Source organism: Strix aluco, chromosome 2, assembly GCF_031877795.1.
Source record: "Strix aluco isolate bStrAlu1 chromosome 2, bStrAlu1.hap1, whole genome shotgun sequence".
Classification (NCBI taxonomy): Eukaryota; Metazoa; Chordata; class Aves; order Strigiformes; family Strigidae; genus Strix; species Strix aluco.
In genome coordinates, this window is record NC_133932.1 from 19,171,594 (window position 1) to 19,187,886 (window position 16,293).

At 38.4% G+C, this 16,293-nt stretch overlaps 1 protein-coding gene across 3 annotated transcripts in view; it reads left to right on the forward strand.

Annotated features, from left to right (window-relative positions):
* The window catches only part of EPHA6 (EPH receptor A6), a 528,684-nt gene that overhangs the window by 466,303 nt on the left and 46,088 nt on the right, over positions 1 to 16,293 (forward strand). For all 3 annotated transcript variants that reach the window (XM_074812331.1, XM_074812313.1, XM_074812322.1), the window contains one exon: positions 6,111 to 6,320. In XM_074812331.1, coding sequence (XP_074668432.1) covers positions 6,111 to 6,320 — 210 coding nt within the window. The remainder of the gene's footprint in view (positions 1 to 6,110; positions 6,321 to 16,293) is intronic.

Consider the following 16,293-nt stretch of genomic DNA (forward strand, 5'->3'; position numbering starts at 1 on the left):
CAGACTGTACAGCAAATGAAACCCTGGAATTCATCTCCAAATTTTAATCCCTTGAGGCCTGTCTAGCAGAGGCTAAGATAAGTGTAAAAATGTGTGGAAAAATAATGTTACTAGAAGGAGAAAATATTATGATATATTGCTCTTTGATGCAGTAATCTTTAGGAAGTTATTCTCAGAGCAGCTTTGCTATCAGGCTTACCCTTTTTTCAGCTAGAGTTTAGATGCTGTGGCAGACACCTACATTTAGTGAGTTTGGGGGAAAGGAAGAACAGAGAAAAATGAAATCTTGTAGAAAGTTGTACAAAACAATGTTGTAAAGTATATGTTGTATATGCATCTAACATGGCCTCACTGCAGTCACCTTTGGAGAAAAGAGACCAGATGGCCTTTCCTAAGTTAAATGCTTCTCATTGTTATTTAGCTGCATCCAGAGAGGCAACAACATTTCAGCTGATAACTAAACTCCTTCTTTTGCTTTCACACACAGCATTCATGTGCTCTTTTATTTATTGGAGGTACATTCCTTTCCTCATAGAATAAAGGTGGCATTTTGCTTTCAAAAATGACATTGTAAAGAAGAAAACCCACACTGGAGACTGCTGATACCAGTATTTTTTTTCTGAACCAAAAAGCAAATTGAGCAATTAGAAACTGAGTTTGAATGAATGTTACCTTCATAGTGAAATGGTAAACAGCATGTATTTACATGATCTAAGATTACACTGAGAAGCTATTGATGATGCTACAAAGTCAACATTTGTTCTCAAGCAATGTTTTACCCTGCTAAAAGGAGGTAGAAAACAGTATTTCTGATACTGCTGTGAGAAGTTCATTTAGAAATACTGGGTATTTTTAATCACTGTAGATATTCTTCCTACCGAGCAACAAGAAATTTATTACAAACTATCTTGTATTTGAAGCCAAAAAGAACTTGATGGGTAATATGGACACTTTCAGTGTGCTCTTTATCTTTGTGAATTTGTGCAGAATACATAAGAAACCAGGAGATCAGAACAGAGCCAATGTCATCCATGTCTTTCAAAAGAAGGGAAAAGAGAAGCCAAGAAATTACAAGCCAGTCAGCTTAATGTCAACTGCTGTAACATTTCTGGAACAAATTATCAAAAAAGTATTTATAAGCACCTTAAAGATAACAGTGAGATAAGTATGAGCCAACATGGATTTGTCAAGAACAAATTATGTCAAACAGTCTGGTTTCCTTTTGTAACAGGGCACAGGCTTTGTGGGTATGGGAGAAGCAGTTGATATCATAAATCCTGATTTTAGTAAGGCTTTAAAATTCTCACATGAGATCCTTATGAGCAACTAGAGAAATCTGGTCTTCATGAAATTTCTGTTGGTGGACACTATACTGGTTACCTACTGTATGGAGAGAACGGGCTTTGGATGGAAAGATACATGAAGTAGGGTTGTTCTGCAGTCTTGTGTTTCCCCAGATTTTCATTAACCTTCTGGATCCTGACACTGCAACTAAACTTGCAAAATTTTCAGGCAAAGCAAAGCTGAGTAGGAACATGGGCAGACAGCAGGACAGAGCTAGAATTTAAAATCATCACAACAAATTTAAGAAATAGTTTAGTAACTAAGTAGTTTTAAAAACTAATTAGAAATAAGTAAGGACAAGGGCATGATACTCCACTAAGGATGGAATAATCAGCTATGGAGTAGAGGACAGAGAATAACTGTTCAGAAAGAAGTCTGCTGGAAGAAATTACTCTAGAGGTTGCCACAGGTCAGGGGCATCACATTGATGCAAAAATGGCAAATACCACAATGGAATCTAGAAACCGGAGTATCTCCTGCAAGGTCTGTGAACTTTTGCTCTCTGCTTCACATTGGCGAGGCCTCAGAGTACTGTGTCTTGTTTGGACCTTAATGCTTCAGGAACTGCATGAAGTGGGTGGGCAGAGTCCACAACAAAATCAAAGATAGTAGTTGCCGAGCAAATGAGATCTGTGGACTGAACCTGTGTTAAGCCTCAAAGAAAGGGGCAAGAGAGATATTTAGTCTTCAAGGGCATAAAAAGCAGTTGCAAAGAGGAATTTAAATCTGTGCTAGTCAAAGTGCCATGCTCCAGGGAGGCATCTTATTTAAGTGGGCATCTTATTTCAGATGTGGTGCAGAGTGGGTAGGGTAAGAAATATTTGCCTCAATGGTCTTTAAGTGCAGGTTAGAAAAGCATGTCAGGAGTGACACAGGGTGAGGAAATGATCTGATCCCACTTCAAAGTACCTTCCAGCTCTGTGATTCTGTGATAGCTACGTTCCAGAGCACCAAAGTGGGCAGGGACACCTGGTTATTCCAGGGCATCCCTTTTTTGTTGCTGTAGCTGAGAAAGGAAAACAGTTGACCTCATTCAGTACCAGTAATATAAGCATATAAACATGGTAATATGAAGCATGAGTTGTACTTCCAGGAAATATCAAGTTGCAACTTGAATTTTGGAAGATTTATCCTGATAAAATTCTACCATTTACTTTGCATCGTAGAATACTAACAATAAATGTATAGCAAAAACTACATCTTTCATGTAGTGACCAGTATGAACTGTCACTGGTAAATATGATCTATGTTAGACATAGACACACCGTTTTCAATGCTATTCTCCTTCTAAAATAAGATCTGAATCATCTGCAGTAAAATATTTGGACCTGTGGCAAATCCTGTATGCTTCTCAGAATATAAGGGCATAAAAGTGTGCTGACTTATAGGGCAAAGAAAGAAGTGGATTTGAGAATAGACAAAAGTCCAGAAACAATATAGAAAAATTCAATGACCTGCTTCCAAAAGGTTACTCAGTAGTAAAATGGAAGAAATCTGAAGAAGAAAAATGTCATGAGCTTGTAGAAAAGCACTGAACTAGTGCACACTGGAGCTGGAAACTAGAGGGTGAAAAGCAATGAGAGAAACTCAGGATAGCATCCTTCCTCCCCTTATATGTCAGTGCTATTGAAAGGTCTGTAACAGGAGGAGAATATTTTGTGTACTTAAGGTTTTCAAAAGCAAACTGTAGCTGAATGAAAAAACATTTTTTTCAGGGAATTTGCAAGGCTGCATGAATGCACTGGCAACTACTCAGATATTGCATCTATACTCAGCTGTTGAGAAAAGTTTATTTAGCAACGCCATTAAAGCCTGATTAAAATTTGATGGGATGATAGGATAAATGTGGTAAGTCCACTGAGATCTGAACTGCTGCCAGTATTGATTAACACCCTTAACACCCCAGTGGGAATCCTATCAAAAGCGTATTTCAAATCTAAGCCATGGGAATCAAAATAAAGCCCTGGATAACAACTGCCATATCATTCAGACGAGTGTTTTATGTCCCTATATGACAAGCGAATGAAATGAGACAATGGAAGGTTGCCAAAGGATTGGTTTAACTCACAGATGTACATGGGGATTTACAAATGCTGAAAATATGAGGCCAGATTCATACCTAATTTCATCAGCTTAGTTGACTTTTCCAAGGGTTAAATATGGCCTATATTCTCTGTCTTGATCAGCTTAAGTCAGACAAATATTTTGATATATGGGAAGATAACAGTTGATAGATTTAAGGGAATACAACTGGCATGGAAACTGATGCAGAATGATTACAGAGACACTTGAGAGAGAGAGAAGACTGCTTTGCTGACAGGAAAAATGTAGTTGCTCCAACTGCAAGGCTGGCAATGAAATAATATAAAAACCAAGCATGAGACGGGATGGAGGAGAACAGATGCAGAGGAGGATTCAGAGAAATATACAGAGGGAGAAGGAGAACAGAATAATATTGCAACTGCTATGTTAGCAAGTCTGTCATTTCTTTAAAGGTGGAGATAAGAAGCTTGAACTTTTTGTGTCAAGGCAGAAGCCCAAAGAAATTTGAAAGAGGGAGAGAATGGCAAAAGCATGAGATTGTTTTTAACTCAGGCATTTCTGCTATACTGAAAAGACAAATCTGAGATTTGGAAAGAGCAGAAAAAGGTTATTTTTTATGAAAAATCAGTCAAGCATGATCTAGATTTGAAAGAGCACAAATTAAAAAAGGAAGGAATGAATGCTTGTGATCCAAGGGGACAAAAGGTTAAGGGAGGTTTTGCAGATGACTCTGAGGCTTGTTGAAAGAACGGAGCTCTTAACGATGATCAGGAGAAGGTAAAATCTAGATGTTTGGGGGGTTGGTTCTGTTTGATACTTCATTGCGGGGGTGGCTTGATTGGTTGTTTTGCAAAACTAAGTCATAGGTGCTTTGTTCCAAATCCTAATTCTACAGTTAGCTAAAAATAGTTATCCATACAGGGTAAGTGTGAAGAGTATTGACTGTTTGCAACCAGCTTAATAAATTGTGAGTCAATTGAACACTTAGAATTATTAAATAAAAAGCAAACCCTGAATCCCATGTGGCTTAGTTACATAAAACATTGGATAGGGTTCATGTCCTTCCTTTATTAGAATAGGCTTAAAGTATTTAAGAATATTCTTTTTTTTGTCTCTCTTTGCTTAATTGCTAGATGGAAAGGGTGTTTTTTTAAATATCTGTCACTGGCATGTTTTAGACTCTGAGAGGCTCCCCTTATTCTTGTGGTAGGGGCCTGTGATAGGGAATGTCATAGGCATATAACAGGGTATGTATGGCCTTTTGTAAAATGTTTGGTTGTCACACTTGTGTCTTGACCCTCAGCTGAGTGTCATCTGCAGAACTAACTTCACCATGCCTAGGGTTTTGTGGCTTGTTTGTTTATTTATGGGGTTTTTGGTAACCTTAATTACATCTGTACTAATTCCGTATTTCTTTAAATGTTTATATCCCGACTAGCTAGATATAGGCCCCAAATAATTGAATCATGACGGAAATGCTGAAATACTTTGCTGATCAGAGGCAAAGTTAAGCATATCTGTATGGTTCAGCCTGTTGCTTTGCTGAATCTAATGAATTTACTGAATTTATCATAAACTTCTCACCTACAAAAATCATCTTGTTTAAACATATGAGCTAAGCAATAGAAGAGTCCTGAGTGCTGATCAGAACACTGCTACTTGTCTGTAGCCCAGTGCTGAAGGTTTTGAAACAGAAAATGGGAAGTTAACTTGCTTGCAGGGAAGCGTTGTTTGGTTTTGTTTGGCTGTGTCTGCTAACATAAAAGCCTGACTCACTGAATAATCCATGAGAAGCTAAATGTCTGCTAGCTGAGGTCACAAAAATACTGCTGTAAGCAGCCTGCTGTAAATGGTAGATAGGGCAGGCAGAGCCCATAATCAATTTTCTGTACAGGTACTCCCTAGGTCCCCACTGCCACATAATTCAGGAGCCTCCTGATGTAGGAGGTACAGAAGCGTTAACTTTAATGTTGCGGATAGGAAACTGAGGCCCACCAAGACTGTCCAGATGAACAAGTGTGGTTAACAACATAACTCTTATTTACATGTTCAACTTCAATAGATTTCAGCAGGAGTTAAGCAGCTTAATACATTCATGGGTCTGAGTTTAACAGGCTTAGTCAGCCAGAAAGACTTTGCAAAAGCTACATGACCCCTGAATTTCAACCCAAATCTCCTTTTTAATCTAGTGTTGAGAGATTATGTGATGTTAGGTGCAGAACAGACATGAAGTAAAGCACCAAACTTTTTCCAGGTTTGGGGTTTTTTTAAACAAACGCCCCCCCCACCACCAAAAAAAAAAAAAAAAAAGCAGTAAGTGGGGTAATGGCAGTACCTCATGCAATCAAGGTTGAGGTAATAAAAAGAGGGGGCTTTGTTTCCTGAGGCCACGGTGCAAGAGAGGATTTTTCTGTGCATTTTCATTCTTGTATTAAAAAATAGTGTTTGGGGAGAGCATTCTTAGTAACTGAGGAAAAAAGATATTAAATGCTGTCGGTAGAAATATTGTGGAGCGTGGGAAAATGTGGAAGGAAAGGGGGATAAACTGCACAATAAGAGATGGGATAGCTTGCACTGCTGACCAGGTTAAATACTTGGAAAAAGAAGCTCGCAGCAGGCAGGTTGGCTGGATGGGTATTTTAAATATGAGCTGTAGTTAATATCGCTAGTACAAAATTAATAAAAAGTAGCTGTGTTCTTTGAACTTGCATCTTTACTTGCAGAAGCATGATGGCCACTTCACAGTCATCCAGCTGGTTGGCATGCTACGGGGGATCGCATCTGGCATGAAGTACCTCTCAGACATGGGCTATGTACACCGTGATCTGGCAGCCCGCAATATCTTGGTCAACAGTAATCTCATGTGTAAAGTCTCTGATTTTGGTTTGTCACGAGTGTTAGAGGACGATCCTGAAGCTGCTTACACAACAAGCGTAAGTCTGTCTTATCTAATTTGAACAGTTGATTGCCTTGTGCCTCTTTTATTCCAGTTTTGGATTTGTCTATGCCATCAGAATAGTAGTTTGATTTGGCTTTGTTCCATTCTCAGTCTCTGTGGTTTAATAGCACTGCCAATGTGCTTAAGGGAAGTTGTTTTGATTTTTGGCTGTGTAAGGGCTGTGTAATAAACTTTGGCAAAAGATTTTTTTAAGCAAATGTGCAAGTATAAGTGAGAGAGCATTTGCGTTCTTGTTTGGGTTTTGCTGGTTTGGGTTTTTGTTAGTTGGGGCTTTTGTTCTATGTAGTTTCCCCTTCTGCTAACTTGTGTTTATTTACAAAGATATGTTTTTAAAAGGGGGATGGGGGAGGAGAGAATCTCAGTAATTCCACTCTTGGAAGCATGGTGTCAAGCCTTGTATTCATAAATCAAAATTTTCATTTTGTTTCACTTAAGATTACCTTCTAACACAGTATGTAGGACCTTTCTCTCAACGTTTAATACTTAAATTACTTGCATCACATAAGGAATTTTTTATAGTGGAAAATGGTGTTGGGGGAGTGTTTTTTGTTTGTGGTGTTGGGGAGAGGCCCCACTGAAGTGAAAAAGTCTTGAATATGGAGAAAGTTGTTCAAATTTGGCTTGGAAGAAGAAGGTAGGTCACACCTACAGTATGAAGAAAGCAGGGGAAGGAGCGTGTTGGTGCTAATAAAATTACAAGTTTGGATACAGCATTTCTTCGCTATATCAAAATGTTCAGTTACATTCCTGTTATGAGTGTTACCACAACAGTAAGAATCTTAGCTAATTATAAGCTGATTTCAAGTAACTTTCATATCTATCACTGAAACTAAAGTTATTTCAGAGCCAGAGTGCATTCTCATTAGTACTCTCACAAAATGCACAGAATTTGTATGTTCCCATGATAGGGCACAGTGTCAGAATTCTAATAGAGATAATAAATTAGCATTAAATAATTTATTTCAACCTATTTCAACCTTTTTTTCTATTTCACTTTAAAAAGTGATGTATGGCCAAAATGAGGAACTCATCTAATTTAACTGTATTGTAGTAAGTACTCTGGTGTATTCGATATAGCTATTGTAATGGGATTACAGATCTTTATATATATATATATATTAATTTTTTTAGTTTAAGCCTAAAATAGGGATGTTCTGAAAAATTCACTGTAAATTCCACTTCTTAGAACAAGGTCTACACAGAACTACAAACTGACTAGAGCAGAACAAGTCACTTTGCAAGGTGTTCTATCAGTATTAATATGCAATATTAATTGGGGAGGGCATAAATCCCATTTTTTTTTCCTTTATAGGGGAGATTTCCCTCATGTAGTTTTCAAGACCTCTTTTGCTTCACACTGCTTCTTAGTATGAGGCTCGAAAGGAAAAATAAACATTACTGCAGCTTCACAGGTTATCCCATGTTAGCTGAGCATGGCTAATTGTCCGTGTGAGCGTGCTCAGTTGGCAGCAAATGCCCCCAGTGACAGGCAAGTTAAGTTGCGTTGCTCAGCACTGATCGTGGGCTAGTTGGCTCAGCTGGTGGAAAGCACTGGAAATTGCCAAGCAGCCTCTCCCGGTTGGGTTCAGGAAGAGCACCAAATGATAATTTGAGGCTTTCAGCTATTATTTGTGCTGTAAGTTTCTACCGGATACCAATACTGAATGTAGAGTTTTTCAGAGCAGTTAGCGCCTGCCTTTCTCATCATAGCTAGAGCTGCTTTTAATCATGAAATGCAATGTTGTTAAGAAGGAGTATTTCATGGCAATGTATCTGTGTTGAAGGACTTTCTTGAAACATAGGACAGGCTTTGATGAAATGCTCACTATTTTCCTGGCAGGTCACCTAGCTGGTTAGCATGAGAGTCTGAGGCAGTTGTTGTAGGTGGGATACCTCAGAGCCATTGCTCCAGTCCTCCAAGGTTGCAGCCACATGTTGTACCAGAAAATCATGCTGAGCAGGTATCTATAACATGTCCATCAGGATACTGCAAATAACGAGGAGACATTACAGAGGCTGATGGCCAGTGGCAGGACCCTGTGTCAGCCAGACATTTAAGGTGAATCTGCTTTGACCGTGAACTCCACAAAGAAGATCAACAAGCTTTGAAACTCAGGTGGGAAGATACTATGTGTCATTATAATATGAACTAGCAACTTTGTAAATAGGAAGAATTCAAAGCAACAGAGTGAGGCATAATAGAAATAAAAAGTATTTTAAATCATTCATTCTTTCAATTCCAGCTCCCTCTGTCCTTGCAAATCAGTCTTCACATCCAGACTGTTTCAATCACTGTGGCTGAGTCTGCCCAATTCTCTTCTGTCACCTCTGGTCCTTGGGAAATGTCCTTCCCTCATCCCTGAGGGTAGACTGACTGCTGCAGTCCCTGTTCTGCGTTGCAGTCATTCTGTACGATCTGGTGATAGCCAGGTTTTCTGTGGGATGCTCTTGTCTGCCATGTGCTCCATCCTCTGGGCCTTGCTCCCCTTGAGCAGGTCCAGTAGGTGTTCTCTGTAGGAATGCTCTGTAGGGAGTCGAATAGCCCTGTCACTTTTTGAAGGAACAATTATGACCAAAAGAGGGCAGGGAGAGGAAGAAGGAAGTGTTTGTCACAGTGGCTGTGGAGGACTTGGTGAAGACTTCCACTCCTTAAGCTATCTTTCATGGTAACAGAAGAGAATAGAAGCCCACACTGGATGTCATGTCTTCTTGCAGCTTTCACTGACCATCACTGTGTCATTGACCTTTCTCCTCATCGTGAACATCTTCCCAACAGCAGGTCATGTGTATTACTAGAGTTTTTTATATCATCTATTTAGTTCCATATTGTGCTTTTGCCATATGAAGGTTAAACCCTCAGTGCTCTTACAAAGGTTCTGGTGCTTTTAGAATTCATGTTTCTTCTCCACAGAGATTTTTCTTGATAACAGCCCAGTATCTGTAGCTACAAGAAATCTGTAGAGTGGGTCTGCATATTGAATAGTAGTATTTTTAGGCTCGCATTTCCCAGTACACCACTGTCAGTGCTCAGAGGAAACTGATTATTTTTTATTCCCCTTTTTGTCTTAGTCCTGGTGTGAGAAATAGAATGGTACAATTGTACGTTTTCTTTGGAAATGAGCTACAAGATGATCTAAGCCAAAAAATAGAATTTTATATCTGTGATGCTGTGTCAATATTGTGTGAATATGTTCCCAGACATAAAAATTGATGCAAAAGACAAACTATGACAAAACAGGTTGCATTCTCCCAAAAATAAGCCGAAAGACCCTTGTACCTTGTGAATTTATATCTGAGCAGGCACAGCATTGAGTCAGATGATCGACATCTTTTGCTTTGTCTTCCTGTTGTCATTCAACATATGTATCTTCCTCTTTACTTGCTGGTTTAGAATAGATCTTGTATTCTTTCTCGTGGCACATCCTCCCACACGCAGGGCAAAAATTAGCAATCAAAGTCTAGGAACAGCAGTAAAACTGATAGGGAAAATCTGGAATGGAAACCACCTAGAAAATTACTACATTCTGTGCTCACAGTGAAACGCTAGTTAAGTACTGATGGAAAACCTGACAAATGCGCCAAAATAACACAATTTAAGATCATTGTTTCCCAAGAATTTCAGACTGTGACACTACTGGTCAGAGAGCTGTTGAATGCTTTAAAACAGTACATGTGAAAAGACTGACATCTCAGAAGACAGCTTTCTGACGTCCATGAAGGCCTTTTTTTATTGTCCTCCAGCCTATTAAGACAAAGGATGCGAATATATTTTTGATAAGAGGGTTGGCAAGAAGTAAGAGATTGGCTTCTGTTTGCTATCGGGAATCTCAAAACTTACAGCAAGATAAAATTTTAGAATAGGAAGGATGAATTAAGAGCTAGGAACATCTGACAGTCAATCATTGTCTTTCAGATTGATCAGGAAAAGATAAGGTAAATTTTGGGGTAACTGAATAGTATGGGTTTTTTCCATGCAGACAAAATTTTCATTTTTAGTAGTGGTTTCCAAGGCAACAGTCACTCATAAAAAACATTTCTAGTATATAAACAAGCATTTCTGTGAATACAGAGAGAACATCTAGGCTCGCATCCCTGCTTTTAGATAGACTATGTTATATGATGTAGATTCATTTAGTTTAAAACAGAGTTGGGATTCACATGTATTTCAAAAAGAACCATATGCCTCCAGAAAAACAAAATGTGTACATACATATAATCAGAACAGGATCTGTGGCACTGCTGCAAAAAATGACTAAACTGGTATTTCTGTTAAAGGTGACACGTTAATATTCTGCATTAAATCTGATTTTTAGTGAGACAAAAATCTGCTACAAAATGAATTATATGATACATAAAGAAATGTATTCTAGGTTTTTCTCTTATCAACTATTTCTGAATTCAGCTTTAATATATAGAATATTATTTCCATAATAATAGCTAGATAATTGATATATTGCATTACATTTCCTGAATGATTTGATGAACTTTATAGGTCTGAGTCTTCTCAGGCCAGTTGGATAAAATACCCCATCCAGGGAGATTTCTGGCTTATTAGATGATGCCATTAATCTATATAAATACTGGTAAGTAGCAAAACTTGGGGGGGGATCAGGATGAGGACTTAATATTTTTTACTTTGTTACCTAATTTCCATATGTCAAGACATTTTCCATTTTCTCTTACTTGTACACAAATAATGGGTTTGGGGGGAGAAGGTAAATAATGGGTTTGGGGGGAGAAGGTTTAATTTGCTAAAAAGTAAAACAAGATGCAAATGATCTAGTTAATTTGGGATGTCAACCAATAGTTTCTGAACAACCTGAGAGCTATGACAAGCATATTGCCTAGACATTTACTTTAAGAATCGAATTAATCATAGATGATGGACTAAATTGATTATTGACAACCATTCAGAAAACGAAAGAGAGAAAGAGGCTGTGTACTGTAAAGGTCTGCATTAACCTGTTTTCAGGAAAACTAATTGGTGACATAAGGTTGAGCACAATCATTGTCAACTAGTTAATTCTGTATGTAATGAGACAACAGCACATTTTGTCGTCACCAAACTGAGAGAAATGGAATGATAGGCAGGATGCGTTATGACCGTGTTTGGTTCTCAGTCTGAAACCAGGCATGTGGTGTGGAATCCCACGAAGCCATCCCCTTATCTGGAGGGGTTTTTTACATCTGATCTCACTATAGACTGGCTGAAAAATGACTGGGATAATGTGGTTTGTAACAGTTAATGCCCTGTGAGAAGAATAATATTTGTTCTCCTCAAGCTTTGCAACTTCATCTTGCTAGGCTGAAGCCTGACATGGGTACCTTGCCTGAATACTCTGTTGAAAGCCTAGCTGAAACCACATGGCCCAGGCCTGTTTGTGAACCCCACCTTTCTCCATCTTTCCATAGCCAGGTAAGCTCTTCGCAGCAGCCGTGCTCTCCTCATGGCATCTATCCTCCTTAGCATCTAAAAGGAGGGCATGCACATTCACAAGTCCTCTAAGTCTTCCTCTCAGCTTGTAATGCAGTCCTACAGTCTGACAGCTCCAAACAGAAAATCAGCTTCTCTAATGATTCTTAGTGGGATGTACCCTTCTTCTCTTTGTGGTACTTGCCTCATGCCACCCCATGGTCTTCCTATTCAGTCTGAAAAACCCTTTCTCGTCTCTTTCTCACCATATCTACTCTATAGCCAAGTATCAGATGCAGGATATTTGCTCAGACAGTATTTTGTAAGATGACAGATTAGCTGGAAGTGAGGGTAAAGGAAGAGAACAATTATTTCCATCACTCTTGCCATTTAGTTAAGAGGTAAGTATTTAGCCCTTGTGGCCACAGGTAGAATGTGTGCCATTCATGACCTGACTCCTACTTTTCAGGACAAGTGCTGATGTTTGCAGAAACCTTTTAACTAAAGGTTGCATCCTTCCAGGGCTGCTATGTGAGATTATAATATTGTATGCCAAATTAGGGATACGGAACTCAATAGGATCCTGAAGGGGTTGTCTTTTGATAAGGCAATCAGTATCATCCTGCCTCATCAGGATTATTGTGCTCCTGTGCAAGAATCCAGCTGCTGGCAGCTGCTGCCTATCTCCAGACACTGTATGTCCCTGTTCTTAGCTGGACGTCAGCCTGCTCAGTGCAGTGGGTTCCTTTTAACTACAGTATAACAGTAGGGGTGACTCTAGTGGGACTCTGATACTAACATACAAAGTAAATATTTTCAAGTAGTTAATTTCTCAGAGCATGGGCAAGAAGTAAAGCAACAAGTTAATAAGAGCTATGCTAATATGCTTGGCCTGCACCAGTGTATGGGAGATGCAGTAACTAGTTTTAAAGTGTGTGATGGGATTCACGTCAAGTGGTGGTGAGGTGAAACACCTTCAGATGAGTTGTCAGCTTCAGCTAGATCCACCCCCTGTTCTTGGAGGATGCATGGAGTTGGAGGCCCTGCATGTGCCCCAATCAAGCCTCTGTCTTCTGTTGTGCTTACCCAGACAAAGATAAAATGAGTTCAGGTTATGCTCAAAGACAAATAGCCAACAGGTAAAGGAGTTGCTGAAAAAGGTGTGTCTTGGGAAAAAAGACTAGTTGCCTTTTGGGCTCTAACAGTGTGAGGTGTGATGACTTTTAATAAGTAGTTGTATGTTTAAAAGGAACAGAAGTCCCAAACTTACTCCTTCAGTGTAGGGCATGGTGCTTGCTATTTACTTGGCTTATTTAGAGTAGCCCCTGAAGATGAAAGTATGTGTCTTTGACAAACTTTAAGTATTTTAATACATCCACTCTCTTAGATTCTCTCTTCAGCTTTTATCCAGCTGTGATCCCAAGTACATTTAAGAGGTTTTCTCATTTATTTAACCCTCCTGGAAGTTAGTAATAGCTATGTTAACAGGATATAACACAGACCACAAAAGCAGACCCTTAGTAGGAAGGCCCAAGGACAACGAGACATAAATAGAATTACATTCTCTCTCCACGTTTTGTCGAACTTTCTACTTCTGCGAGTACTATCTTACTCCCGGTAACAGTTGTCATTTTAGTTCTGAGAACGTATGGGGAAAAAAAGTATGAAAGCATTTAGATGTACAGAGAATCAAAATGATCTTAATTCAGTGAGATTTCTAAATTAAATGGCTGAATTTAATTGTAAAACTTAATATATTAGCACTCCCATCCCTGCTTTTCCTCCCCACCACACCACCCCAAGTAGGAACTCCCAATACGCATTTCACAGAGAACCACAGTTGGAAATTTTGCATTTCACTTTTTCATGCTCAAAATCATTATGTTGAACTCAACACAAGTATGCCCTAACAACTTGGCTGTAAAAAGGGTGATATTTTACACTTCATTCCTAATGTGACTTTCAGAGCATCATCCCATCATTCATCATAACCTAATTTAATTTCCAATTAAAAGGAGAAATTGTACTGTAATCAATCTAAAAATTGCTGCCTTTAGAGATTTGCAATCTCTGCCTTTCTATTAGCTTGGATTTCAACTCTCTCTGACTCCTCCCAATTTCATATTCACAAATTTGAGTATTAAACTCAAATTTATTATTATTAAACTCTATATATATGTGCTTTGCTATTTCTCAGATTGGTTCTCTGGTCATCTGTAAGTGTGTTTATGAAAAATGGAGGTGTGCATTTACAAATTATTTATAGGGTAGGATTCAGGATAAACTACTTATAAAGTGTCAGTGCTGTTGAAGATCATAGCATCTAGGAGATAAATGATGAATCTGTTTGTCATATTTAATACGGCTAGTGATTGCATTGATTATTTTTTTTGTATGACATTGTCTGGGAATAGTAAAGCATACTTTGGTGTGGTGGTTTTCAACCTTCCTTAATGCATAGATTCCTGAAATTTATCCAGTGGAGATACAAACTTTGTTAGAAATTTCCCTTTTGTGGGTTTTCGCATGGCACATTGCACTTTGGTATCTGTCACGGATCTCTTTAAAGTATTCCACAGACTCTAAGGGATTGATATACCCCAGGCTGAAAACCCATTCTGCTGTTGGGAGTATTTTCTGTTGCTTCACTGCATACATATTTTTATTGAACTCATGGTAGCTGCTGTAACAAGGAGAGACAGAGGGATTAGGGTTATGAGAGGTATCGCAGGTTATGAGAGGTAACCCAACACTCAGAAAAGATCTGTTTAGCTCTGACTGTGAATACCATTAAAAACAGCCACTATTCTAGAGGATTAACAGGAAAATGTACCTGCCTACTGCAGAGATGTCAAGTAACGCAGGAAATTCACATCAGTGAGTCTTTTATCTAGACTAAAAATTTTGCTCAGATGATCATTGGAAACACACTGTGTTGAATAATGAATGGTCTAGGTCAGAAATGTACATTCTTGTTTCATAAAGTACAAAAATAAAGGTATGTTCAATTAAGTTAAATGATGGGAAATTCAAAACTGATTTAAAGATGGCAAATAGTTTTATCACAGAGTGTGTAATTAAACATGCAGCTGGCTGCTACAGAAAACCATTTGGGCCAAGATTTCAACAAGTTGGTGGGGTGGGGTTTTTTTTTAAAAAAAAGGGGGGAATATTCTTAGGAAGAAATAATATCCAGTTATTACAGTCAATAACGATTTTAAAGAGAGATGATATCTCATATTTCAGACTAGGAAAGTAAGGAGAACAGGAAGAAAACAAATGTGAAAGAGAAGTAGCAGAGTGTGGATTATTTTCAGTTTTTCACACCTTCCTCTGAAACATCTGATATGGCTACTGCCACGGGTTATGGGATTAGAGCACCTTGGGTTTGATTCACTATGACAATTCTTGCTTCAAACCGTAAGAGTAACTAACCACTAAAACAAACTGTGTGTGGATGTGCAGGATGTCTGTAAAAGTCCTTGAATAAGGATGGCACCTTTCTAATAGACATGCCCCATCTCATACAGAAAGGGCTGTACAGGATTCACACAGTGAAATTCTATGCTGCATGCTACATAGATGCAAAATAAATCATCCCAGCCTCAAGATTTTTCAGTAAGTCACTGCTTTTAAGTAGTTTATTTCTGCAAAATGCGTGAGTGAAAGTGGTAACAAAATGTGACTGTGGGACTTGCAATCCAACTTGAAACAGTTGTGGAGTACAGTCCGACGGAAAGACTCTAAAATGGTGAACAGCAGTAAAAACAGGCAGAGCAGGGCAAGCATATAAATCTGCAGAAGTTAAAATGTTTTACATGACACTACTGAAACTTAATACAGAATTTAAAATGTAACCAAAATCACTGTTATGGGGAAAAAAATGTAGAGATCAAAAAGGGTAAGAGAATGTAAGGAGGTAGAGAGTATCATTTAGTACTTTTGCAGTGCAAGTAGTGACAAAAATTAGCCAAGTTAACTTTTGTAGATAAAATGACCAGTGCAAAAACTTCTTTGTTCAAAAAAAATCTTAAGAAAAAGACACTGGAGTAGGTCTTAATGATCAGCTTAAATAACAGCTAGATCATGGAATGGAACTGAGGAGAAAACTAGCCTACACAAATGCAGCTGCAATTTCACTATAGCTTGGCTATGATCAAAAGCAAGCAGTAACAGAGCAAACGAAAAACAACAGGCCAAGAGCTTTTTGAAGCCAACATACAAAAGATTAAATTAGATAGGTTCTTCAGCTAGATCTTGAATGTTAGGATGCTGATATGGAAATGTATTTTAATTGAATTAATTCATGTTTTGCTACCTGAATTTAGAGTGCAGTAATACAATTTGCCTTTTCAAATAAAACTTAAGCTTACTTTCAAAAGCAAAAAAACAGTATTGTTCATTGTTACATTCTTCTGTGGTGTTGAGTTTCTGATTTTGCTTTGTAGTTGTCACACACCGTTAGGGGAACACTACGTGCCTTTATTTTTTAATTCGGATATGAAGAAACACTAAATAAAATGTGCATCATCAA